The sequence below is a fragment of the Oncorhynchus masou genome, chromosome 22, assembly GCF_036934945.1.
Source record: "Oncorhynchus masou masou isolate Uvic2021 chromosome 22, UVic_Omas_1.1, whole genome shotgun sequence".
NCBI classification, from domain to species: Eukaryota; Metazoa; Chordata; class Actinopteri; order Salmoniformes; family Salmonidae; genus Oncorhynchus; species Oncorhynchus masou.
Genome location: NC_088233.1, coordinates 10,678,213 through 10,704,808, shown reverse-complemented (window position 1 = coordinate 10,704,808; position 26,596 = coordinate 10,678,213). Strand labels below are relative to the sequence as shown.

Here is a 26,596-nt window from a genome sequence, read left to right as displayed (position 1 = left end):
ACTGATTCCAATTCCCGAGCCGACAAAGTAAAAAATCTGTCGATTTGCCCCTTGAGCAAGGCATTTAATCTTAATTTGCTCCAGGGGTGCTGTACTACTATGAATGAACCTGTGAAAACAACACATTTCACCGCACCTATCTGCATATGCTCAGACCGATCTCTCTTTTGATTGGAGGGATTAGACTGAGGTACCTGATGTGATATCACAAAGGAAGTCATCTGGAACAAGTCACCATGTATCTCGATGTCACGGCGAGTTCTCTAAACATGATGTTTTACCAGTGTTCTGGGATCGACGTCAGTATCAGATCTGACTCCTCTCTCCGATGCTGAGGAGTCAGGGTTAGTCAACCCCAAGCTATTCACTCACTACTACAGCTGATAACAAACAGAGTGATCTACCTAGAGAGTGCTAGACAGACAAGTACAGTTCTGCCTTTGTCTGGTCCTTGTTAATAGCTATCTATTAATTAAAGGACCAATCCGTAATTTGGCACTTTGGTTGATGCATTACAGCTGAGGGCTGGAGATCCAAAATGTAACCTGTCAAATTCAGGAGGCTCCCGAGTGGCGCAGCGGTGTAAGGCACTGGATCTCAGGGATAGAGGTGTCACTACAGACCCTGGTTCGATTCCAGGCTGTGTCACAACCGGCCATGATTGGGAGTCCCATAGGGCAGCTCACAATTGGCCCAGCATCGTCCAGGTTAGGGTTTGACCGGGGTAGGCTGTCATTGTGAATAAGAATTTGTTCTTAAATGACTTGCCTTGTTAAAAAAACTAAATGGATGTATCATTAATTAAAATGACCATTGAACAGCTGTAAATATTACAGACTGCCCCTTTAAAGGCCACTGCACGCTCTCTCCCTCTCTCTCCCTCAGCTATATGGGAACCAGCTGACACCCTCATCATTCAGTGCCTCCCTTGACTTTATCATTGCTAGTTACCGCTTCCATTGAGCTAATGTACTGATCAAACAGAGGGAGCACTTTCCCATGACTGTATAGCCCTACATCAGCGAGCAGAGACAGTGTGTGTGTGAGTGAGAGACGGTGTGTCAGTGGCCCATTAACAAGGGGCTCATTAGTTCTTACCTGCCAGGTAGAAAATAGAGGACACCTGGGTTCCTGAGTGGCGCAGCGGTCTAAGACACTACATTGCAGTGCTTGAAGCGTCACAACAGACCCGGGTTTGATCCCAGGCTGTGTTACAGCTGGCCGTGACCGGGAGTAGCAGCAATGGGACACGACTGTAACTACCAATTGGATACCACGAAATTGGGGAGAAAAATGTGTAAAAAATACAAAATAAAAATAAAACAAATATAGAGGACACCTGTTATACCGGAGGTCAATTTGGAACCAAGAGCCATAAAATAAGCAGATGAAGGCCTATAGCTCTGTGTGTGTGTGTGTGTGTGTGTGTGTGTGTATGGTTAAAAACAAGACTTCTGAGGCTCAGTAGAAGCGTTATATAAATCATACTGCTCCAGAAATTTGCTGAAAGCTGTAACCTGCAAAGTGAGAGGAAAAAAACGATTTTGGGTTTCATTTTACAAGAGGAGGTGGAGAAAATCGATAGGCTGAACGTGGGCTGATTGCCAACTCGCTGCAGGAAAATTAAAGATATGAGGCGAAAACAAAAATCAGCAGGTTCTCTCTCCAGCTCAGGCTATCTGAGTCCCACATGGCACCCTATTCCCTATATAGTGAACTACTTGTTACCAGAGCCCCATGGCACCCTATTCCCTATATAGTGAACTACTTTTTACCAGAGCCCTATTCCCTATACAGTGAACTAGTTTACCAGAGCCCTATTCCCTATATAGTGAACTACCCACTATATAGGGATAAGGATAACATTTGGTCAGTGAGTCCAAGCTCGGGATATATTACCTCGCAAGAGTTACAACACAGAAGGGTGTTTTGATGGGCCAAGCAAGCAAGCATGCGCACACACACACGCATGCACAACACACACACACACAGTCTTGTACAGCTAACCTTGTGAGGACAAACAATTCAGTCCCACTCAAAATCCTATTTTCTTTTCCCCTAACTCTAGCTCATAAACCTACTTCTAACCCTTAACCCTAAACCCCCTAGAAACAGCATTTGACCTCGTGGGAACTAACAAAATGTCCCCAGTTAGCAAACTTTTTGTTTGTTTACTTTTCTTGAATAGTTAAACACATCCACACACACAGAATTCTGACTTTGCAGCTGGCCCACTTACTGTAGTGGAAACTACTCAGTTCTGCCTTCAGGGCACACTCATGACAATAAACATAAAACCTGTGACCCACACAGTATTAGCTACCTTGTACCAGCTGTGACAGTCCTGATGGTAGTCCTTTCAACACACACGCACACGCACACACACACACACACACACACACACACACGCACACACACATGCACACACACGCACAAGCACAAGCACACACAGCAGGATGGCAATTACAGCAGGTAGAGGTAGAAGGGAAGCCCATCTATCCAGAAATGCTTCAGTGAATAGCAGCCCTCAGTCAGCCAGGCATGTTCTTCTCATCTCCACCATGTAGTTCAATGGTATGGAAAGATACATGTCTTCTGTATCACAGGTGTTCACGGCCTACCACGTACACTTTCACTATTTACTCATTTTACATTTACAGACTTTCACTTTATATTGTATAATACGCCATCTGTTTTCTATCAATTTAATTTGAGCGATGCAAAGTCCATTTCTGCTCCGATTCTAGAACCTATTTCTAACCAGAAGCCCAATCAACTACCCCTCACAGTCAGTCACTCCATCATCCACCCCCTAACCATTCCTCTGCCTGTCCACAGCTGACTGACTCTCTGTGGAAGGGTTCACATTAGTGAGTGAGGGCTGTATCCCAAACACCACCCTATCCCCTATGTTGTGCTTTACATAGTGGTGGTGCAGCTTCTCTGCTGCTCTGTCAGGCATCAATAACCAAAGTTGAGGCCTTGAGGGGTAATTGTGTTGGAGGGGTCAGGGGAGGGTCAGGGGGGGGCATTTCACCATCTCTGGCCCTGTCTAATGAACAGAGCTGAACACACACACACACACACACAGAATCATGTACACACGCACATACACACAAATGCCACAAGCCAACACACACACATCACTGTGTGACATTGTCCAATCCCAGGCCCCATTGCCCCATGCCAATTACAGCCCTTCCTGATGAATCTACAGTAGATCCCAACACTGCCTCAGGACCACTGACTATGACTGACTGACCACCAGACTGACCACTGACTACCAGACTGACCACTGACTATGACTGACTGACCATGACTGACTGACCATGAACTGATTGACCACTGACCACCAGACTGACCACTGACCACCAGACTGACCTCTGACTACCAGACTGACCTCTGACTACCAGACTGACCTCTGACTACCAGACTGACCTCTGACTACCAGACTGACCTCTGACTACCAGACTGACCTCTGACTATGACTGACTGACTGACCAACTGACTGACTGACCACTGACTGACTGACCACAGACTGACTGACCACAGACTGACTACCACAGACTGACTACCACAGACTGACTACCACAGACTGACTACCACAGACTGACTACCACAGACTGACTACCACAGACTGACCACTGACTACCACAGACTGACTACTGATTACCACTGCCTGACTACTGATTACCACTGACTACCACTGCCTGACCACTGATTACCACAGACTGACTACTGATTACCACTGCCTGACTACTGATTACCACTGCCTGACCACTGACTACCACTGCCTGACCACTGATTACCACTGCCTGACCACTGACTACCACTGCCTGACCACTGCCTGACCACGGACTACCACTGATTCCCACTGCCTGACCACTGACTACCACTGATTACCACTGCCTGACCATGGACTACCACTGCCTGACCACTGACTACCACTGCCTGACCACTGACTACCACTGACTACCACTGACTACCACTGACTATAACTGCCTGACCACTGCCTGACCACGGCCTGACCACGGACTACCACTGATTACCAATGCCTGACCACTGACTACCACGGACTACCACTGACTACCACTGCCTGACCACTGCCTGACCACGGCCTGACCACGGACTACCACTGATTACTACTGCCTGACTACTGACTGACCACGGACTACCACTGATTACTACTGCCTGACTACTGACTGACCACGGACTACCACTGATTACCACTGCCTGACCACTGACTACCACGGACTACCACTGACTACCACGGACTACCACTGCCTGACCACTGACTACCACGGACTACCACGGACTACCACGGACTACCACGGACTACTACTGCCTGACCACTGCCTGACCACTGACTGACCACTGCCTGACCACTGCCTGACCACTGCCTGACCACTGCCTGACCACTGATTACCACTGCCTGACCACTGCCTGACCACTGACTACCACTGCCTGACCACTGATTACCACTGACTACCATTGACTACCACTGACTACCACTGCCTGACCACTGATTACCACTGACTACCACTGCCTGACCACTGATTACCACTGACTACCATTGACTACCACTGACTACCACTGCCTGACCACTGATTACCATTGCCTGACCACTGATTAACACTGACTACCATTGACTACCACTGATTACCACTGCCTGACCACTGATTACCATTGCCTGACCATTGACTACCACTGCCTGACCATTGACTAGCACTGACTACCACTGATTACCACTGCCTGACCACTGCCTGACCACTGATTACCACTGATTACCACTGACTACCATTGACTACCACTGACTACCACTGCCTGACCACTGATTACCACTGCCTGACCACTGCCTGACCACTGATTACCACTGCCTGACCACTGACTACCACTGCCTGACCACTGACTACCACTGACTGACCACTGACTACCACTGACTACCACTGACTGACCACGGACTACCACTGATGACCACTGCCTGACTACTGATTACCACTGACTGACCACTGATTACCACTGATTACCACTGACTACCACAGACTGACCACTGATTACCACTGCCTGACCACTGATTACCACTGACTACCACTGCCTGACCACTGATTACCACTGACTACCACTGCCTGACCACTGATTACCACTGACTACCACTGCCTGACCACGGACTACCACGGACTACCACTGATTACTACCGCCTGACCACTGCCTGACCACTGACTGACCAGGGACTACCACTGATTACCACTGCCTGACCACTGACTACCACGGACTACCACTGATTACCACTGTCTGACCACTGACTACCACGGACTGCCACGGACACCCACTGATTACCACTGCCTGACCACTGCTTGGCCACTGAATGACCACGGACTACCACTGATTACCACTGCCTGACAACTGACTACCACGGACTACCACTGCCTGACCACTGATTACCACTGCCTGACGACTGCCTGACCACGGACTACCACTGATTACCACTGCCTAACCACTGACTACCACGGACTACCACTGACTGACCACTGCCTGACCACGGACTACCACGGACTACCACTGCCTGACCACTGCCTGACCACGGACTACCACTGATTCCCACTGCCTGACCACTGACTACCACTGATTACCACTGCCTGACCATGGACTACCACTGCCTGACCACTGACTACCACTGCCTGACCACTGACTACCACTGCCTGACCACTGATTACCACTGACTACCACTGCCTGACCACTGCCTGACCACGGCCTGACCACGGACTACCACTGATTACTACTGCCTGACTACTGACTGACCACGGACTACCACTGATTACCACTGCCTGACCACTGACTACCACGGACTACCACTGCCTGACCACTGACTACCACGGACTACCACTGCCTGACCACTGACTACCACGGACTACCACGGACTACTACTGCCTGACCACTGCCTGACCACTGACTGACCACTGCCTGACCACTGACTACCACGGACTACCACTGATTACCACTGCCTGACCACGGACTACCACTGATTACCACTGCCTGACCACTGACTACCACGGACTACCACTGATTACCACTGCCTGACCACGGACTACCACGGACTACCACTGACTACCACTGCCTGACCACGGACTACCACTGATTACCACTGCCTGACCACTGACTACCACAGACTACCACTGCCTGACCACGGACTACCACGGACTACCACGGACTACCACTGATTACCACTGATTACCACTGCCTGACCACGGACTACCACTGATTACCACTGCCTGACCACTGACTACCACGGACTACCACGGACTACCACTGCCTGACCACGGACTACCACTGATTACCACTGCCTGACCACTGACTACCACAGACTACCACTGATTACCACTGCCTGACCACGGACTACCACGGACTACCACTGATTACCACTGCCTGACCACGGACTACCACTGCCTGACCACGGACTACCACTGATTACCACTGCCTGACCACGGACTACCACTGATTACCACTGCCTGACCACGGACTACCACTGCCTGACCACTGACTACCACGGACTACCACTGCCTGGCCACTGCCTGACCACGGACTACCACAGACTACCACTGCCTGACCACTGTCTGACCACTGCCTGACCACGGACTACCACTGCCTGACCACTGACTACCACTGCCTGACCACTGATTACCACTGACTACCACTGCCTGACCACTGATTACCACTGACTACCACTGATTACCACTGACTACCACTGCCTGACCACTGCCTGACCACGGACTACCACTGATTACCACTGCCTGACCACGGACTACCACTGCCTGACCACTGCCTGACCACGGACTACCACGGACTACCACTTATTACCACTGCCTGACCACTGACTACCATGGACTACCACTGCCTGACCACGGACTACCACGGACTACCACTGCCTGACCACTGCCTGACCACTGCCTGACCACTGCCTGACCACTGACTACCACGGACTACCACTGCCTGGCCACTGCCTGACCACTGTCTGACCACTGCCTGACCACGGAATACCACTGACTACCACTGCCTGGCCACTGCCTGACCACTGTCTGACCACTGCCTGACCACGGACTACCACTGACTACCACTGCCTGACCACTGACTACCACTGCCTGACCACTGATTACCACTGACTACCACTGCCTGACCACTGATTACCACGGACTACCACGGACTACCACTGATTACCACTGCCTGACCACGGACTACCACGGACTACCACTGCCTGACCACTGCCTGACCACTGATTCCATCTGCCAGACCACGGCCTGACCACGGACTACCACTGCCTGACAACTGACTACCACGGACTACCACAGATCACCACGGACTACCACTGATCACCACGGACTGATTTGCACCTCCTTGTTATTGCATTTCCTTTTAATTTCCGTGTCTGAATTAATATTCAGTAGTGTCTATGAATCACATGATTATGAAGGCAAAAATGTATGAAAGCGTGTGTTCTTATTTTAAATGTATGTAGTTCTGTCCTTGTTTTTTATTTTACCTTTATTTAACTAGGCAAGTCAGTTAAGAACAAATTCTTATTTTCAACAATGGGAACAATGGGTTCAGGGGCAGAACGACAGATTTGTACCTTGTCAGCTCGGGGGTTTGAACTTGCAACCTTCCGGTGTACTAGTCCAACACTCTCACCACTAGGCTACCCTGCCACCCTAGGTGGTGTACTTGTCTATTAATGTTCTGTAATACACTATACTGTGTATACAAAAGTAATGTTGACACCCCTTCAAATGAGTGGATTTGACTATTTCAGCCTCACCCGTTGCTGACATGTGTAAAACATCAAGCACACAGTCATGCAATCTCCATAGACAAACATTGGCAGTAGAATGGCCTCACTGAAGAGCTCAGTGACTTTCAGCATGCCGCCATCACAGGATGCCACCTTTCCAACAAGTCAGTTCGTCAAATTTCTGCCCTGCTAGAGCTACCCTGGTAAACTGTAAGGGCTGTTACTGTGAAGTGGAAACGTCTAGGAGCAACAACGGCTCAGCCGCAAAGTGGTAGGCCACACAAGAAGATCACAGAATGGGACCACCGGGTGCTGAAGAGCGTAGCGTGTAAAAATCGTCTGTCCTCGGTTGCAACACTCAGTACCGAGTTCCAAATTGCCTCTGGAAGCAACGTCAGCTCAATAACTTCGTCGGGAGCTTCATGAAACGAGTTTCCATGGCCGAGCAGCCACACACAAACCTAAGATCACCATGAACAAAGCTAATTGTAAAGTGAGCCACCATTGGATTCTGGAGCAGTGGAAACACATTCTCTGTAGTGATAAATCATGCTTCAACATCTGGCAGTCCGACGGACAAATCTGGGTTTGGCAAATGCTAGGAGAACACTACATTCCCAAATGCATAGTACCAACTGTAAAGTTTGGAGGAGGAGGAATAATGGTCTGGGGCTGTTTTTCATGGTTCGGGCTAGACCCCTAAATTCCAGTGAAGGGAAATCTTAAAGCTACAGCATAGAATGACATTCTAGACAATTCTGTGCTTTAAACTTTGTGGCAACAGCTTGGGGAAGGCCCTTTCCAATTTCAGCTTGACAGTGCACAAATGAGGTCCATGCAGAAATTGTTTGTCAAGATCGTTGTGGACGACCTTGACTGGCCAGCACAGAGCCCTGACATTAACCCCATCGAACACCTTTGGGATGAATTGGAACAGCAACTGTGAGCCAGGCCTAATTGCCCAACATCACGGCCCAACCTCACTAATGTTGTGGCTGAATGGAAGCAAGTCCCTGCAGAAATTTTCCAACATCTAGTGGAAAGCCTTCCCAAAAGAGTGGAGGCAGTTATAGCAGCAAAGGGGGAGACCTCCATTTTACTGCCCATGATTCTGGAATGAGATGTTCGACAAGCAGGTATCCACATACTTTTGGTGATGTAGTTTATGTCATGTTCTGTGTTTCTTGTGGACCTCAATATGAGTATTTGCTGCTTTAGCAGCCACTAATGGGGATTCTAATAAAACACCAATGGGTACCATAATGAAATACTAATGGGTACCCTAATGAAATACTAATGGGAACCCTAATGAAATACTAATGGGGATTCTAATAAAACACCAATGGGTACCCTAATGAAATACCAATGGGTACCCTAATGAAATTCCAATGGGTACCCTAATGAAATACTAATAAAATACCAATGGGTACCCTAATGAAATACTAATGGGTACCCTAATGAAATACTAATGGGTACCCTAATGAAATACTAATAAAATACCAATGGGTAAACGAATGAAATAATAATGGGTACCCTAATGAAATACTAATGGGTACCCTAATGAAATACTAATGGGTACCCTAATGAAATACTAATGGGTACCCTAATGAAATACGAATGGGTACCCTAATGAAATACTAATAAAATACCAATGGGTACCCTAATGAAATACTAATGGGTACCCTAATGAAATACTAATGGGTACCCTAATGAAATACTAATGGGTAACCTAATGAAATACTAATGGGTACCCTAATGAAATACTAATGGGTACCCTAATGAAATACTAATAAAATACCAATGGGTACCCTAATGAAATACTAATAAAATACCAATGGGTACCCTAATGAAATAATAATGGGTACCCTAATAAAACACCAATGGGTACCCTAATGAAATACTAATAAAATACCAATGGGTACCCTAATGAAATACTAATAAAATACCAATGGGTACCCTAATGAAATACTAATAAAATACCAATGGGTACCCTAATGAAATAATAATGGGTACCCTAATAAAACACCAATGGGTACCCTAATGAAATACTAATAAAATACCAATGGGTACCCTAATGAAATACTAATAAAATACTAATGGGTACCCTAATGAAATACTAATAAAATACTAATGGGGACCCTAATGAAATACTAATAAAATACTAATAGGTACCCTAATGAAATACTAATATAATACTAATAGGTACCCTAATGAAATACTAATGGGTACCCTAATGGGTACCCTAATGAAAAACTAATAAAATACTAATGGGTACCCTAATGAAATACTAATATAATACTAATAGGTACCCTAATGAAATACTAATATAATACTAATAGGTACCCTAATGAAATACTAATAAAATACTAATGGGAATCCTAACAAAATACTAATAAAATACTAATGGGGATCCGAACAAAATACTAATGGGTACCCTAATAAAATACTAATAGGTACCCTAATGAAATACTAATGGGTACCCTAATGAAATACTAATAAAATACTAATGGGTACCCTAATTAAATACTATTAATGGGTACCCTAATGAAATACTAATAAACTACTAATGGGGACCCTAATGAAAAACTAATGGGGATCCTAATGAAATACTAATGGGGACCCTAATGAAATAGTAATGGGGACCCTAATGAAATACTAATGGGGACCCTAATAAAATACTAATGGGGATCCTAATGAAATACTAATGGGGACCCTAATGAAATACTAAATGGGGACACTAATAAAATACTAATGGGGATTGTAATAAAATACTCATGGGGACCCTAATGAAATACTAATGGGGACCGTAATAAAATACTAATGGGTACCCTAATAAAATAATAATGGGTACCCTAATAAAATACTAATGGGGACCCTAATGAAATACTAACGGGGACCCTAATAAAATACTAATGGGGACCCTAATGAAATACCAATGTGGATCCTAATGAAATACTAATGGGGATCCTAATAAAATACTAATGGGGACCCTAATAAAACACTAATGGGGATTGTAATAAAATACTAATGGGGACCTTAATGAAATACTAATGGGTACCCTAATAAAATACTAACGGGGACCCTAATAAAATATTAATGAGGACCCTAAAAAAATATTAATGAGGACCCTAATAAAATATTAATGGGGACCCTAATAAAATACTAATGGGGATCCTAATAAAATACTAACGGGGACCCTAATAAAATACTAACGGGGACCCTAATAAAATACTAATGAGGACCCTAATAAAATACTAATGGGGACCCAAATAAAATACTAATGGGGATTCTAATAAAATACTAACGGGACCCTAATAAAATACTAATGAGGACCCTAATAAAATACTAATGAGGACCCTAATAAAATACTAATGGGGATCCTAACAAAATACTAATGGGATCCTAACAAAATATTAATGGGGACCCTAATAAAATATTAATGAGGACCCTAATAAAATACTAATGGGGATCCTAATAAAATACGAACGGGGACCCTAATAAAATACTAATGAGGACCCTAATAAAATACTAATGGGGATCCTAACAAAATACTAATGGGATCCTAACAAAATACTAATGGGGATCCGAACAAAATACTAATGGGGACCCTAATATAATACTAATGGGGACCCTAATAAAATACTAATGAAGACCCTAATAAAATACTAATGGGGACCCTAATAAAATACTAATAAAATACTAATGGGAATCCTAACAAAATACTAATAAAATACGAATGGGAATCCTAACAAAATACTAATAAAATACTAATGGGGATCCGAACAAAATACTAATGGATACCCTAATAAAATAAAAATGGGGACCCTAATGAAATACTAATGGGGACCCTAATGAAATACTAATGGGGACCCTAATTAAATACTAATGGGGATCCTAATAAAATACTAATGAGGATCCTAATAAAATACTAACGGGGACCCTAATAAAATACTAATGAGGACCCTAATAAAATACTAATGGGGACCCTAATAAAATACTAATGGGGATCCTAACAAAATACTAATAAAATACTAATGGGAATCCTAACAAAATACTAATAAAATACAAATGGGATCCTAACAAAATACTAATGGGTACCCTAATAAAATACTAATGGGGATCCTAATTAAATAATAATGGGGACCCTAATAAAATACTAATGGGGACCCTAATGAAATACTAATGGGGACACTAATAAAATACTAACGGGGACCCTAATAAAATACTAATGAGGACCCTAATAAAATACTAATGAGGACACTAATAAAATACTAATGAGGACACTAAAAAAATACTAATGGGATCCTAATGAAATACTAATAAAATACTAATAGGTACCCTAATGAAATACTAATATAATACTAATAGGTACCCTAATGAAATACTAATGGGTACCCTAATGGGTACCCTAATGAAAAACTAATAAAATACTAATGGGTACCCTAATGAAATACTAATATAATACTAATAGGTACCCTAATGAAATACTAATATAATACTAATAGGTACCCTAATGAAATACTAATAAAATACTAATGGGAATCCTAACAAAATACTAATAAAATACTAATGGGGATCCGAACAAAATACTAATGGGTACCCTAATAAAATACTAATAGGTACCCTAATGAAATACTAATGGGTACCCTAATGAAATACTAATAAAATACTAATGGGTACCCTAATTAAATACTATTAATGGGTACCCTAATGAAATACTAATAAACTACTAATGGGGACCCTAATGAAAAACTAATGGGGATCCTAATGAAATACTAATGGGGACCCTAATGAAATAGTAATGGGGACCCTAATGAAATACTAATGGGGACCCTAATAAAATACTAATGGGGATCCTAATGAAATACTAATGGGGACCCTAATGAAATACTAAATGGGGACACTAATAAAATACTAATGGGGATTGTAATAAAATACTCATGGGGACCCTAATGAAATACTAATGGGGACCGTAATAAAATACTAATGGGTACCCTAATAAAATAATAATGGGTACCCTAATAAAATACTAATGGGGACCCTAATGAAATACTAACGGGGACCCTAATAAAATACTAATGGGGACCCTAATGAAATACCAATGTGGATCCTAATGAAATACTAATGGGGATCCTAATAAAATACTAATGGGGACCCTAATAAAACACTAATGGGGATTGTAATAAAATACTAATGGGGACCTTAATGAAATACTAATGGGTACCCTAATAAAATACTAACGGGGACCCTAATAAAATATTAATGAGGACCCTAATAAAATATTAATGAGGACCCTAATAAAATATTAATGGGGACCCTAATAAAATACTAATGGGGATCCTAATAAAATACTAACGGGGACCCTAATAAAATACTAACGGGGACCCTAATAAAATACTAATGAGGACCCTAATAAAATACTAATGGGGACCCAAATAAAATACTAATGGGGATTCTAATAAAATACTAACGGGGACCCTAATAAAATACTAATGAGGACCCTAATAAAATACTAATGAGGACCCTAATAAAATACTAATGGGGATCCTAACAAAATACTAATGGGATCCTAACAAAATATTAATGGGGACCCTAATAAAATATTAATGAGGACCCTAATAAAATACTAATGGGGATCCTAATAAAATACGAACGGGGACCCTAATAAAATACTAATGAGGACCCTAATAAAATACTAATGGGGATCCTAACAAAATACTAATGGGATCCTAACAAAATACTAATGGGGATCCGAACAAAATACTAATGGGGACCCTAATATAATACTAATGGGGACCCTAATAAAATACTAATGAAGACCCTAATAAAATACTAATGGGGACCCTAATAAAATACTAATAAAATACTAATGGGAATCCTAACAAAATACTAATAAAATACGAATGGGAATCCTAACAAAATACTAATAAAATACTAATGGGGATCCGAACAAAATACTAATGGATACCCTAATAAAATAAAAATGGGGACCCTAATGAAATACTAATGGGGACCCTAATGAAATACTAATGGGGACCCTAATTAAATACTAATGGGGATCCTAATAAAATACTAATGAGGATCCTAATAAAATACTAACGGGGACCCTAATAAAATACTAATGAGGACCCTAATAAAATACTAATGGGGACCCTAATAAAATACTAATGGGGATCCTAACAAAATACTAATAAAATACTAATGGGAATCCTAACAAAATACTAATAAAATACAAATGGGATCCTAACAAAATACTAATGGGTACCCTAATAAAATACTAATGGGGATCCTAATTAAATAATAATGGGGACCCTAATAAAATACTAATGGGGACCCTAATGAAATACTAATGGGGACACTAATAAAATACTAACGGGGACCCTAATAAAATACTAATGAGGACCCTAATAAAATACTAATGAGGACACTAATAAAATACTAATGAGGACACTAAAAAAATACTAATGGGATCCTAACAAAATACTAATAAAATACTAATGGGGATCCTAATAAAATACTAATGGGGATCCTAACAAAATACTAATAAAATACTAATGGGGATCCTAACAAAATACTAATAAAATACTAATGGGGATCCTAACAAAATACTAATGGGATCCTAAAAAAATACTAATGGGGATCCGAACAAAATACTAATAAAATACTAATGGGGATCCTAACAAAATACTAATAAAATACTAATGGGGATCCTAACAAAATACTAATAAAATACTAAATGGGGATCCTAACAAAATACTAACAAAATACTAATGGGGATCCTAACAAAATATTAATGGGATCCTAACAAAATACTAATAAAATAGTAATGGGGATCCTAACAAAATACAAAAAACACCACTGACAACAGAGCCTGGCCATCGACATCACTCCTTCATTGTGCTGTAGGTTGAATTGGAAGATGATGAAAGGCCTTGATCACCACAGATGATGAGGACTCATTATGATATAGAAAAATTGATATTTTCTAAAGTCATATTTTCTGTATTCAAATAATTTATTTGTGAGAAAAAATGTGTACAATCTGGTGTCCAAGTAGAATGCAACACAAATTTAACATTAATTTAATATTAAATATAATACATTTTTTAAATGAATGATATTAATTTGCAAACATACAAACATATGCACCACTTGGCACCCATTTGGTGGTGGAAGCCAACACGGAATTAAATTTGAGAGGAATTTTTATTTAACTAGGCATGTCAGTTAAGAACAAATTCTTATTTACAATGACGGCCTACTCCAGCCAAATCCAGATGATGCTGGGACAATTGTGCGCCACCCTATAGGACTCCGGCCCAATACAGCCTGGATTCAAACCAGGTACTATAGTGACGCCTCTTGCACTGAGATGCAGTGCCTTAGACCGCTGCGCCACTTATTTGGCTCTGGTTATATCAAAAGCAGACTGTGCCAAATCAATGTCTCCTCTCTAAATATGAAGCTTCACTGCATCAGTTGTGTCATGAGACTAGGTAGGCTGCCTGAACAGAAGTTTTGAGAGAGAGATCGAAGGAGCGAAGTGAAAAAGCAGAATGACAGAAGGAGAAAACGAGAGAACACAGAGAGAGAAAACAAGAGAGAACACAGGGAGAAAACAAGAGAGAAAATAGAAAGATTGCGAGAGGACGAGAGAGAACAAGATATGAACAGAGAAGGGGAATTACAGAGAGAGAGAATATACTGCTTCGCATCCCAGTTAGAAGTATGGGACGGAATGTCAGTGTCATGTAAAAATAACCTGTCCAATTAGAGAGGCAGAGTCAGTGGGCCCCATTCCCCTCCCTGTCCTCCATGCTTTACAATACATTCAATGGAACCCCCCCCCCATCTCTCCTACTCCAACCCCACTCCCTCTTTCTCTCTCTCCCCCAATCCCTGCATCTACCAGCCAGTCAGTCTATATTTAGAAGCAGTCATGTATTAGTTCTGTTAATGTGATTTTTCACTGTCCCTTATAAAGATGGATCGTTCTGTCACTATCCTATGGGCTGGCTAGCATTAGCTCTCCCAGGCCACATCTCAAATGGCACCCTATTCCTTATTTAGTGCTTTACTTTTGATCAGGTCCCATAGGGGCTCTGGTGGGGATGGGGGGCTCTGGTGGGGATGGGGTGGCTCTGGTGGGGATGGGGGGCTCTGGTGGGGATGGGGGGGCTCTGGTGGGGATGGGGGGGCTCTGGTGGGGATGGGGGGGCTCCGGTGGGGATGGGGGGGCTCTGGTGGGGATGGGGGGGCTCTGGTGGGGATGGGGGGGCTCTGGTGGGGATGGGGGGCTCTGGTGGGGATGGGGGGCTCTGGTGGGGATGGGGGGCTCTGGTGGGGATGGGGGGCTCTGGTGGGGATGGGGGCTCTGGTGGGGATGGGGAGGCTCTGGTGGGGATGGGGAGGCTCCGGTGGGGATGGGGGGCTCTGGTGGGGATGGGGGGGGCTCTGGTGGGGATGGGGGGGCTCTGGTGGGGATGGGGGGGGCTCTGGTGGGGATGGGGAGGCTCTGGTGGGGTTGGGAGGCTCTGGTGGGGATGGGGGGGGCTCTGGTGGAGATGGGGGGGGCTCTGGTGGGGATGGGGGGGGCTCTGGTGGGGATGGGGAGGCTCCGGTGGGGATGGGGGGGCTCTGGTGGGGATGGGGGGCGCTCTGATGGGAGGGCTCTGGTTAAAAGTAGAGTATTATAGAGTGAAATGGAATCCCTCGCTGCCCACGGTGCGGCCGGCTGTATGACTTCCTTGAGAATCTTCGAGCGCTGCTGTTTCCGTTATCTATTTAACAGGCTCCGAAAGGAGGATTTATTCCTGTAAATTAGCTCCTGTATAACATGATTGTATCATGGATCATAAACTTGAAGTCAATACAGGACCGGAGGATGGGAGGGACATTGTGGTTACGATAAGGGAGAAAATCCCTGACCCTGCATCCAAAATGACACTGCTCGTCCAAATATTTATATATTCTTAATTCCATTCCTTTACCTTAGATTGTGTGTATTGTTAGATACTACTGCACTGTTGGAGCTAGAAACACAAGCATTTCGATTCACCCGCAAGAACATCTGCTAAACACGTGTATGTAACCAATAAAATGTGATTTCATTTGAATGGCATCAGATTCCCTTCATAGTGCAGTACTGCTGACCAGGGACCTATGGCCTTATGTTCAAAAGTAGTGCACTATAAATCGGTAATAGGATGCCATTCGGAACACAGAACCTCTCTCTCTTCCTCCCTGATAATATTCAGCCAGGCCAACAGCTGTTTCAAGCAGAACTTTATCTTAGGTCCTCTGTCTATACACCCTAATCTGTCCACAACCCCTACAACCAATGTCCCACACTAGCCATTTGCTTATTGGCCTATTACTTTTAATAGGCGGTTCAGTAATTGGCTATTTCACACATGTAAGGTTTGAGCTGGCAGAGGGTAAAGGCCAGGCAACCGGGCAGACAGCCTGTCAGTGTCTGGTCCTATGGTCATCCATCAATTATGATCAGGCACTGGGAGAGCCACCGCGGCCCTGAGCAAGTCACGCTGTTAAGCCCCATCCCAGCCTCCCTCCCAGCCCCTGCTTCATCCATTAAAATGTGTGTGTGTGTACAGGAGTTGCAGCCCAGTGTAACCCATTAGACCTTCCCCAGCCACAAGCTGTCTATTTCTCTGAGGGACAGAACTCATTTTTTAAAAATATATTCCAGACATTAACTATGATCAGGCACGGGGAGAGACACAGCGGCTTTCTTTGATTCTCCGTACACAGGGACTACTGCTCCACCATTGTCTCTATGGCTACCAGCTACCATCTGCCAGACACCCACCCACAGATTGGCTCTCCTTTATTTGGATCACATCAAAAATCCCCCTTTTATTCACAATAGATGGATGTAGGATTATTGTTGTGGTTGTTTTGTTGTGAATCATCTGACATGAATAGAATCAGCAGAGAGATGGTTGGCAGCGTTATAAAAACTGTGTTCTAAAACACAGCCTTGTTTTTGGACATCAATAAAAAGACTCATCTGGCAATGAGAGACGGGTGTTTGTGTAAAGCCCTCATTCACATGCACACTGGTGTTGATTTAGTGTCTGGAAAAGGTGTGCGATGCTGCATCAGGGCCCTGTTTGACAGGCAGCAATTGTCCTGCTCCAACACTGCAGTTCCTTAATATAAAATAAGTGGTTATATAGCCATACTATTTACTATACTACTGTATATAGTGTAATATTTGACTTTGATAACATAAATCAATGTCCTCTACAGCAGGAAATGGGATATCTTCATTTAACACATTAGGGACAACTGTCCATGTTTAGGGAGTGATGGTCCCTTTATCCATCTTACCTTAAACTTTCCCCCTCTCTCATCAATACCTAGGGTACGGTAGGGTCTGTTGTCTCATCAATAACTAGGGTACGGTAGGGTCTGTTGTCTCATCAATAACTAGGGTACGGTAGGGTCTGTTGTCTCATCAATAACTAGGGTACGGTAGGGTCTGTTGTCTCATCAATAACTAGGGTAGGGTCTGTTGTCTCATCAATACCTAGGGTACGGTAGGGTCTGTTGTCTCATCAATAACTAGGGTAGGGTCTGTTGTCTCATCAATAACTAGGGTACGGTAGGGTCTGTTGTCTCATCAATAACTAGGGTACGGTAGGGTCTGTTGTCTCATCAATAACTAGGGTAGGGTCTGTTGTCTCATCAATAACTAGGGTACGGTAGGGTCTGTTGTCTCATCAATAACTAGGGTAGGGTCTGTTGTCTCATCAATAACTAGGGTACGGTAGGGTCTGTTGTCTCATCAATAACTAGGGTAGGGTCTGTTGTCTCATCAATAACTAGGGTAGGGTCTGTTGTCTCATCAATAACTAGGGTACGGTAGGGTCTGTTGTCTCATCAATAACTAGGGTAGGGTCTGTTGTCTCATCAATAACTAGGGTACGGTAGGGTCTGTTGTCTCATCAATAACTAGGGTACGGTAGGGTCTGTTGTCTCATCAATAACTAGGGTACGGTAGGGTCTGTTGTCTCATCAATAACTAGGGTAGGGTCTGTTGTCTCATCAATAACTAGGGTACGGTAGGGTCTGTTGTCTCATCAATAACTAGGGTAGGGTCTGTTGTCTCATCAATAACTAGGGTACGGTAGGGTCTGTTGTCTCATCAATAACTAGGGTAGGGTCTGTTGTCTCATCAATAACTAGGGTAGGGTCTGTTGTCTCATCAATAACTAGGGTACGGTAGGGTCTGTTGTCTCATCAATAACTAGGGTACGGTAGGGTCTGTTGTCTCATCAATAACTAGGGTACGGTAGGGTCTGTTGTCTCATCAATAACTAGGGTAGGGTCTGTTGTCTCATCAATAACTAGGGTACGGTAGGGTCTGTTGTCTCATCAATAACTAGGGTAGGGTCTGTTGTCTCATCAATAACTAGGGTACGGTAGGGTCTGTTGTCTCATCAATAACTAGGGTAGGGTCTGTTGTCTCATCAATAACTAGGGTACGGTAGGGTCTGTTGTCTCATCAATAACTAGGGTACGGTCTGTTGTCTCATCAATAACTAGGGTAGGGTCTGTTGTCTCATCAATAACTAGGGTACGGTAGGGTCTGTTGTCTCATCAATAACTAGGGTACGGTAGGGTCTGTTGTCTCATCAATAACTAGGGTAGGGTCTGTTGTCTCATCAATAACTAGGGTACGGTAGGCTCTGTTGTCTCATCAATAACTAGGGTAGGGTCTGTTGTCTCATCAATAACTAGGGTAGGGTCTGTTGCCTCATCAATAACTAGGGTACGGTAGGGTCTGTTGTCTCATCAATAACTAGGGTACGGTAGGGCCTGTAGTCTCATCAATAATTGGGGTACGGCCTGGGCTCGGGTATCACTAAATTGATCACTAACAGTTTGAAGCTGAGCCATTTGCTCGAGCTCTGCTGCACAGTACAGTCACATCTGACTAAGATCATAACATGGTGTCAGAAGTGCTTCAAGCTCGTCAAATATGAAACAGATTATTTCACAGAAAATAAGAGTTGTGTCGGACTTTAGAGTGTGAAAAGTAGCTAACAGCTAAATGTTCTCTCATGTCTCGTCATTGAGCAGAACAGCCCAACTAGAACTGTTGCTATGGTTACTCATCGACTCACAGAGTGCATGCAGAGCGAGCTGCTCGCAGGGAGCAAGTTATAGACAGAGAGGAAGTTTTTTAAGATTTCGGGTTTCGCGCAGGGTATACATTTGCAGAAGTAATCAGGCCTGGTTTGGGTGGGGCCTGAATGTCGTGGGCCTGGGTAGATAATACATGTCGCCGGCCTGAATGTCATGGGCCTGGGTAGATAATAAATGTCACGGGCCTGAATGTCATGGGCCTGGGTAGATAATGAATGTCGCGGGCCTGAATGTTGTGGGCCTGGGTAGGTTTCGGGCTTAAAATTCATGCCAGTGCAGGGCTCTCCCAGAATATTCTATAGCATAATGTGGTTAGCTGATATGTAAAATACCTATCCAGGCTTTGTCATTTCTGGCATGAATCAGCAATATCTGAGCAATATCCCTCCCCACTCCATCTGCAGTAGAGGTTTGGTAGTCTTTATAACAGAGTGTATCTGCTCTGTCCTCGTTGGCTGGCTGGGTCCTTGCTGACAGGTTGGCAGTGAGAGGTATCATTTATCACCAGGCCTGAGGGCTCACCACACCACAAGCACCAGATGTTACCACCACACACACACACACACACACACACACACACACACATACATCGCTGTGTGCTATTATTCTCCCTCACCTGTCTTTGTTCTTTCTCACCCATACACACCTGGATATCCACACACACACACCCACACACCAAAGCAAGCTGTCCTTCCTTCCATACAAATGACCAGCTCAGTACTGTAGTGACTTCACCCTCACCGGCACAGCAAGGCAACATACTGTTGTTACATGACATCAACATACTATTGACTTCAACACAAAACACAGGACGTCCTCCAACCTATCAGAGATCTTGCAGCATAAACTGACATGTTGTCCACCCAATCAAAGGTTGAGAGAATTGATCTAGTACTGAAAGTATAAGTTACAGCTAGCTAGCACTGCAGTGCATAAAATGTGGTGAGTAGTTGACTCAAAGTGAGAAAAATGATAATTTCTTCCAAAATTATGGAGAAGCAAGAAAGTGAGAAAGAGAGCTAGTTCTTGTAATTCTTGCCAGCAATCTGGCCATCCAAAATCACAACAACACACTGACCTCTGCCCCATAGAAGTGCACATATAATTTGTGTGACTTTGTCAGCTAACCCATCTATACCCCTATGCCTGAGACGGAAGGAGAAGCAAGACATCCCACTCCCTATTTTTTTCTGGTTCATACACAGTCAATGAACTAAGCAGACCCATTTGCTAATGCATTGGTGCCTATGGGAGAGCCACCCTGTTAAGCAGACCGGAACTGACAGTGGGACATCTTTATTTATTCACCATCTTTGGTCAGGCATCATTGATGTGGTCCTTTGTACCACAGTTGGTAGAACATGGCATTTGTAGCGCCAAGGCAATGGGTTCGATGTCTGGGACCACCTAATTTGTAAAAAATGTAGGTACGCATGAATGTAGTCTCGTTGGCTAAATGGCTTATGTTATGGTGGCCATCAATCACACTGCCTGACTAAATACAGCACCACCTGTTTTGGGTCTTCATACCCTAATGCACCGTCATTGAATAGCCTGTCAGCCTCTCCTGTTCCCTTTTCCTCAGTAAACACGCACAGGGATGGTGGATCACAATTAGTTTGATAAAGTAGGAGGGAGATTCTGCTCTTATTCTGTCAACATTTATTTAATAAGCGCATGATTAGTGCTAATTAAATCACACACTAATCACAAGGACACGAATGGACAAGACATTTACATTTGAATGTGTGAAAACATATGAGGTTTGAGTGGGCAAGTGTTGGAATAGCGCTCAGATATGTATTAATAAGCAACATCCGACATCCTACACACGTCATAGACAAGCGTCTTTATGAACATAAACACAGACAAGCGCACACACACACACACAGAATGGCGCATACACACACACAATGGCGCATACACACACACAATGGCGCGTACACACACACAATGGCGCATACACACACACACAATGGCGCATACACACACACACACCGGCGCATACACACACACACACAATGGCACACACACACACAATGGAGCATACACACACACACACATCGGCGCATACACACACACACACACAATGGCACACACACACACACAATGGCGCATACACACACACACACAGGCGCATACACACACACACACAATGGCACACACACACACAATGGCGCATACACACACATGGTTTTATAAGTGGTTTCTGTCATCATTTCATCAACTAAGCAGTCCAATTAAGCAACGGCCATATTAGAATATACAGGCAGCTGCAGGGTTTCATTTGAGCTGGATCAGGATCCGACACCTCTCAGATTTGACCTTGTTTGTTCCGGCACCTATGTGCCCGGCTCCGGTACCTCACTCTGTATTATTTATACAATTGCTTCACTGTTTGCACTGTAAACATAATTAAATCAAGTTGCCTCCTGGTAATTTCTCCGGCCTCACAGAAAAACCATTATGTAAAAAGCACGGTGATCCTTCTATGCAATCATGCTAATCCATCCACACTGATTTCAGACCTGCTCTCTTATTTCTACATAAAAGTTATGGGGTGGGCCGGTGAGGTAAGTAACTGATCTTGAAACGGGGTCTTGGCAGTGGTGGTCAGCTAGTGAAGAGGTCCCTAGCTGAAACAGAGGGAAAGCCAAATCAGAAATTAATAAGAAAAGGCAATCAACTTTGATGAAGTTTTTCATGTCCAAAAATCCAGAAAAATATGGTGAATTGAACATGAAACGAGACAGAAAACTGTCAGTGCCGAATAAGAGGAGTGAGAAGAAACGGCTCCTGATGGCGACGCCTTAGCTAACAGCGTTGCTTATCCCGCCAGTTCAGCATCACCACCGGCACCTCCGCTAGCGTGTAGGCCTACAGACTCGACTCGAGAGGTGGGGTTGTACAGCCCGGAGCAGGCGTAATTTGGACAGAGGCTCAGTTCAAGACTAAGCAAACTTAGAACCCCTGGCTTCTCAAGCAAGATTCAAAGCTGGGCTGTACAACATGCAAAAAGGTAGGAGCTTTGGGCCCAGAAAAGACGAGAGGGATGAAACTAGAGTGGATGGAATGTACTGTTACATGCTCTGCCGCCGACATAAAAAAGCAACAATGAGCCGCTCAGAAAAAAAGGTTTTTGAACATACCCAAACCTAGCGCCATTTAGCGCCAGCGAGCATTGTAGACATGGCTAAAGAGGACACCTTAACACAGGTTGTAGATAATGCTAAAGAGGACACCTTAACACAGGTTGTAGACAAGGCTAAAGAGGACACCTTAACACAGGTTGTAGACAAGGCTAAAGAGGACACCTTAACACAGGTTGTAGACAAGGCTAAAGAGGACACCTTAACACAGGTTGTAGACAAGGCTAAAGAGGACACCTTAACACAGGCAGGTTGTAGATAATACTAAAGAGGACACCTTAGCACAGGTTGTAGACAAGGCTAAAGAGGACACCTTAACACAGGTTGTAGACAAGGCTAAAGAGGACACCTTAACACAGGTTGTAGACAAGGCTAAAGAGGACACCTTAACACAGGTTGTAGACAAGGCTAAAGAGGACACCTTAACACAGGCAGGTTGTAGACAAGGCTAAAGAGGACACCTTAACACAGGCAGGTTGTAGATAATACTAAAGAGGACACCTTAGCACAGGTTGTAGACAAGGCTAAAGAGGACACCTTAGCACAGGTTGTAGACAAGGCTAAAGAGGACACCTTAACACAGGTTGTAGACAAGGCTAAAGAGGACACCTTAACACAGGTTGTAGACAAGGCTAAAGAGGACACCTTAGCACAGGTTGTAGACAAGGCTAAAGAGGACACCTTAGCACAGGTTGTAGACAAGGCTAAAGAGGACACCTTAACACAGGCAGGTTGTAGATAATACTAAAGAGGACACCTTAGCACAGGTTGTAGACAAGGCTAAAGAGGACACCTTAGCACAGGTTGTAGACAAGGCTAAAGAGGACACCTTAACACAGGTTGTAGACAAGGCTAAAGAGGACACCTTAACACAGGTTGTAGACAAGGCTAAAGAGGACACCTTAGCACAGGTTGTAGACAAGGCTAATGAGGACACCTTAACACAGGTTGTAGACAAGGCTAAAGAGGACACCTTAACACAGGTTGTAGACAAGGCTAAAGAGGACACCTTAACACAGGTTGTAGATAATGCTAAAGAGGACACCTTAACACAGGTTGTAGATAATGCTCAAAATAAAAACACGACACTTCAGAACTAGTAGGGTAAACGAGTCACGGGTCCGTTCAGGGTTTTGAGCAAGTAATTGACTGTCAGGAGTTAAATGGATAAATGGACTTGACACAGGGAGAATGCCCCATTCCAATGTCGCTTGCTCCAACATTCAGCAACATATTTAATCCAAAATGAAGATTAAATATGTACAGTGTTCTCCCAAAATCAGCATAGCGCTTGATGAGGCTACTAGCTTGAATAAAAACAGTGCTTATACATCTGACTTCAGCTGGCAGATATGGACGTACCAGCAAACATTTTTGTTGATCTTGTGAAACTAGAGGATTTATCTGCTGGGAGAATTGTCTGTAATCTGTTATCTGCATTAGAGGGTATAAAGTTTACTGAGGACTTTTTCTCCAAAACCCTCATTAGAATTATGTGCGATTGGTGTCCGTCATGCTGGGACGCAAGAGAGAAGTAGCAGCAACAAGGCTCCAGGCCCTCTTCCCTAATATAACTGTTTGGCACTGCTCGGCACACAGGCTTGAGCTCGCAGTAGACCATGTGGTAAAAGAGATGGGAGCTATCAATCATTTAAAAATACTTATGGATAAGCTATATGAGCTCTGTAGCGTATCCAACAAAAACCGAATGAGGCTGAGGGAGTGCACAGAGTTTAGACATTCAGCTGTGCAAAATTGGCAGGATCTTGGGGACACTCGATTGGTGGCATCCAGTTTAAGAACGGTAGAGTCTGTGTGGAATAATTACCAGGCTCTTCACAAGCATTACACCACAGCAGCTGAGGATGCCTCCCGCGACAGCATGACCCCGTCAGAGCTATAGTGTCCTCGCCATGCGCATATTCTCGCATGTGTTTGTTAACAATCTAGGCCTTATGTGTGATGCACATCAAGAACCACCTGAATTGTCACTCAAGCTCCAAAAGAGAGACTGCACAGTTATTACTGCACACAGGGCAGTCTTCAGGGAAGAGAGGGTGTTCAGTGCCGTGGCAGAGCAGCCAGGCCGACACACAACTCAGCCAGAGAGGGATTCAAGAGAACTCTTTCCAAGGCGTCAAACTAAAATGTGGAAGTCCCAGCAACAGAGTCCTTAATCAGAGGGAGTTTGTCAGAGAGCTTGGCGAGGAACATGGACGCTAGACTGTTAGAATGTTCTCTCAAGGAGGACGGGCGGTGGACAATACAGTATACAACCAGTTCATAGGAGGAGCTGAAGGTGCTTTACGCGCAATACTGTCTGGAGCATGCAGGAGTACTGTCTGGAGCATGCAGGAGTACTGTCTGGAGCATGCAGGAATACTGTCTGGAGCATGCAGGAGTACTGTCTGGAGCATGCAGGAGTACTGTCTGGAGCATGCAGGAGTACTGTCTGGAGCATGCAGGAGTACTGTCTGGAGCATGCAGGAGTACTGTCTGGAGCATGCAGGAGTACTGTCTGGAGCATGCAGGAGTACTGTCTGGAGCATGCAGGAGTACTGTCTGGAGCATGCAGGAGTACTGTCTGGAGCATGCAGGAGTACTGTCTGGAGCATGCAGGAGTACTGTCTGGAGCATGCAGGAGTACTGTCTGGAGCATGCAGGAGTACTGTCTGGAGCATGCAGGAGTACTGTCTGGAGCATGCAGGAATACTGTCTGGAGCATGCAGGAGTACTGTCTGGAGCATGCAGGAGTACTGTCTGGAGCATGCAGGAGTACTGTCTGGAGCATGCAGGAGTACTGTCTGGAGCATGCAGGAGTACTGTCTGGAGCATGCAGGAGTACTGTCTGGAGCATGCAGGAATACTGGAGAAACAGAGATAGAATCTCTCTGCCAGCGGTTTGGCATTGACCGTCCACATATGGTCAGGCAGGACAGGGACACTAATGGTAATGATGGAGACATTCCAGATGGACTTAAAGAGCTGGTGATGGCAGTCAGCGCCGTCCCCGTCTCTGCACCATGCAAGCCGAGATTATCTCAAATCAATCTGATTTGCACCTCAACCCGCGCCTCTCTGCACACCTCCACCATATCAGGGCTAGTCTTTTCTGAACCTTGTTGGCCCACCCCTGAACAAATTCAAGCCTGTCCCCTATGTGAGGTCAGGGATTGCTAAAGGACACAGATGTGTCACAGACACCAGGAGCAAAACAAGAAAAAAGGGAGAAGAAATGGCTGTGTTGGAGGTTTTGAAAAACTAAGGTAGGAACATCTTTTTCCTTTAAAAACTTGTTCTGTACTGTGAAGTTAATCTGCATATGCGCTTCATATTATGGTATAATACGTGTTCTGCTGTAGCTTACATTGATCCATTTTATTGGAAGTATATTCTGATATCAAATCAAATGATTGTGATATGTTTGTTCCACTGCTACATTGACGTCTTGAAAGTATATGAAATTCTAGTCTTGTGCGCCTCACAGCTG

At 44.2% G+C, this 26,596-nt stretch overlaps 1 protein-coding gene across 1 annotated transcript in view; it reads right to left on the bottom strand.

The window, feature by feature from the left end:
• The window catches only part of LOC135509793 (uncharacterized), a 31,478-nt gene extending 7,000 nt beyond the window's left edge, over positions 1-24,478 (bottom strand). The window contains exons 1-2 of the mRNA XM_064930693.1: positions 24,469-24,478; positions 15,862-16,441 (exon numbers count right to left, since the gene is read on the bottom strand). Coding sequence (XP_064786765.1) covers positions 15,862-16,441; positions 24,469-24,478 — 590 coding nt within the window. The remainder of the gene's footprint in view (positions 1-15,861; positions 16,442-24,468) is intronic.
• Positions 24,479-26,596: the final 2,118 nt, after the last annotated feature.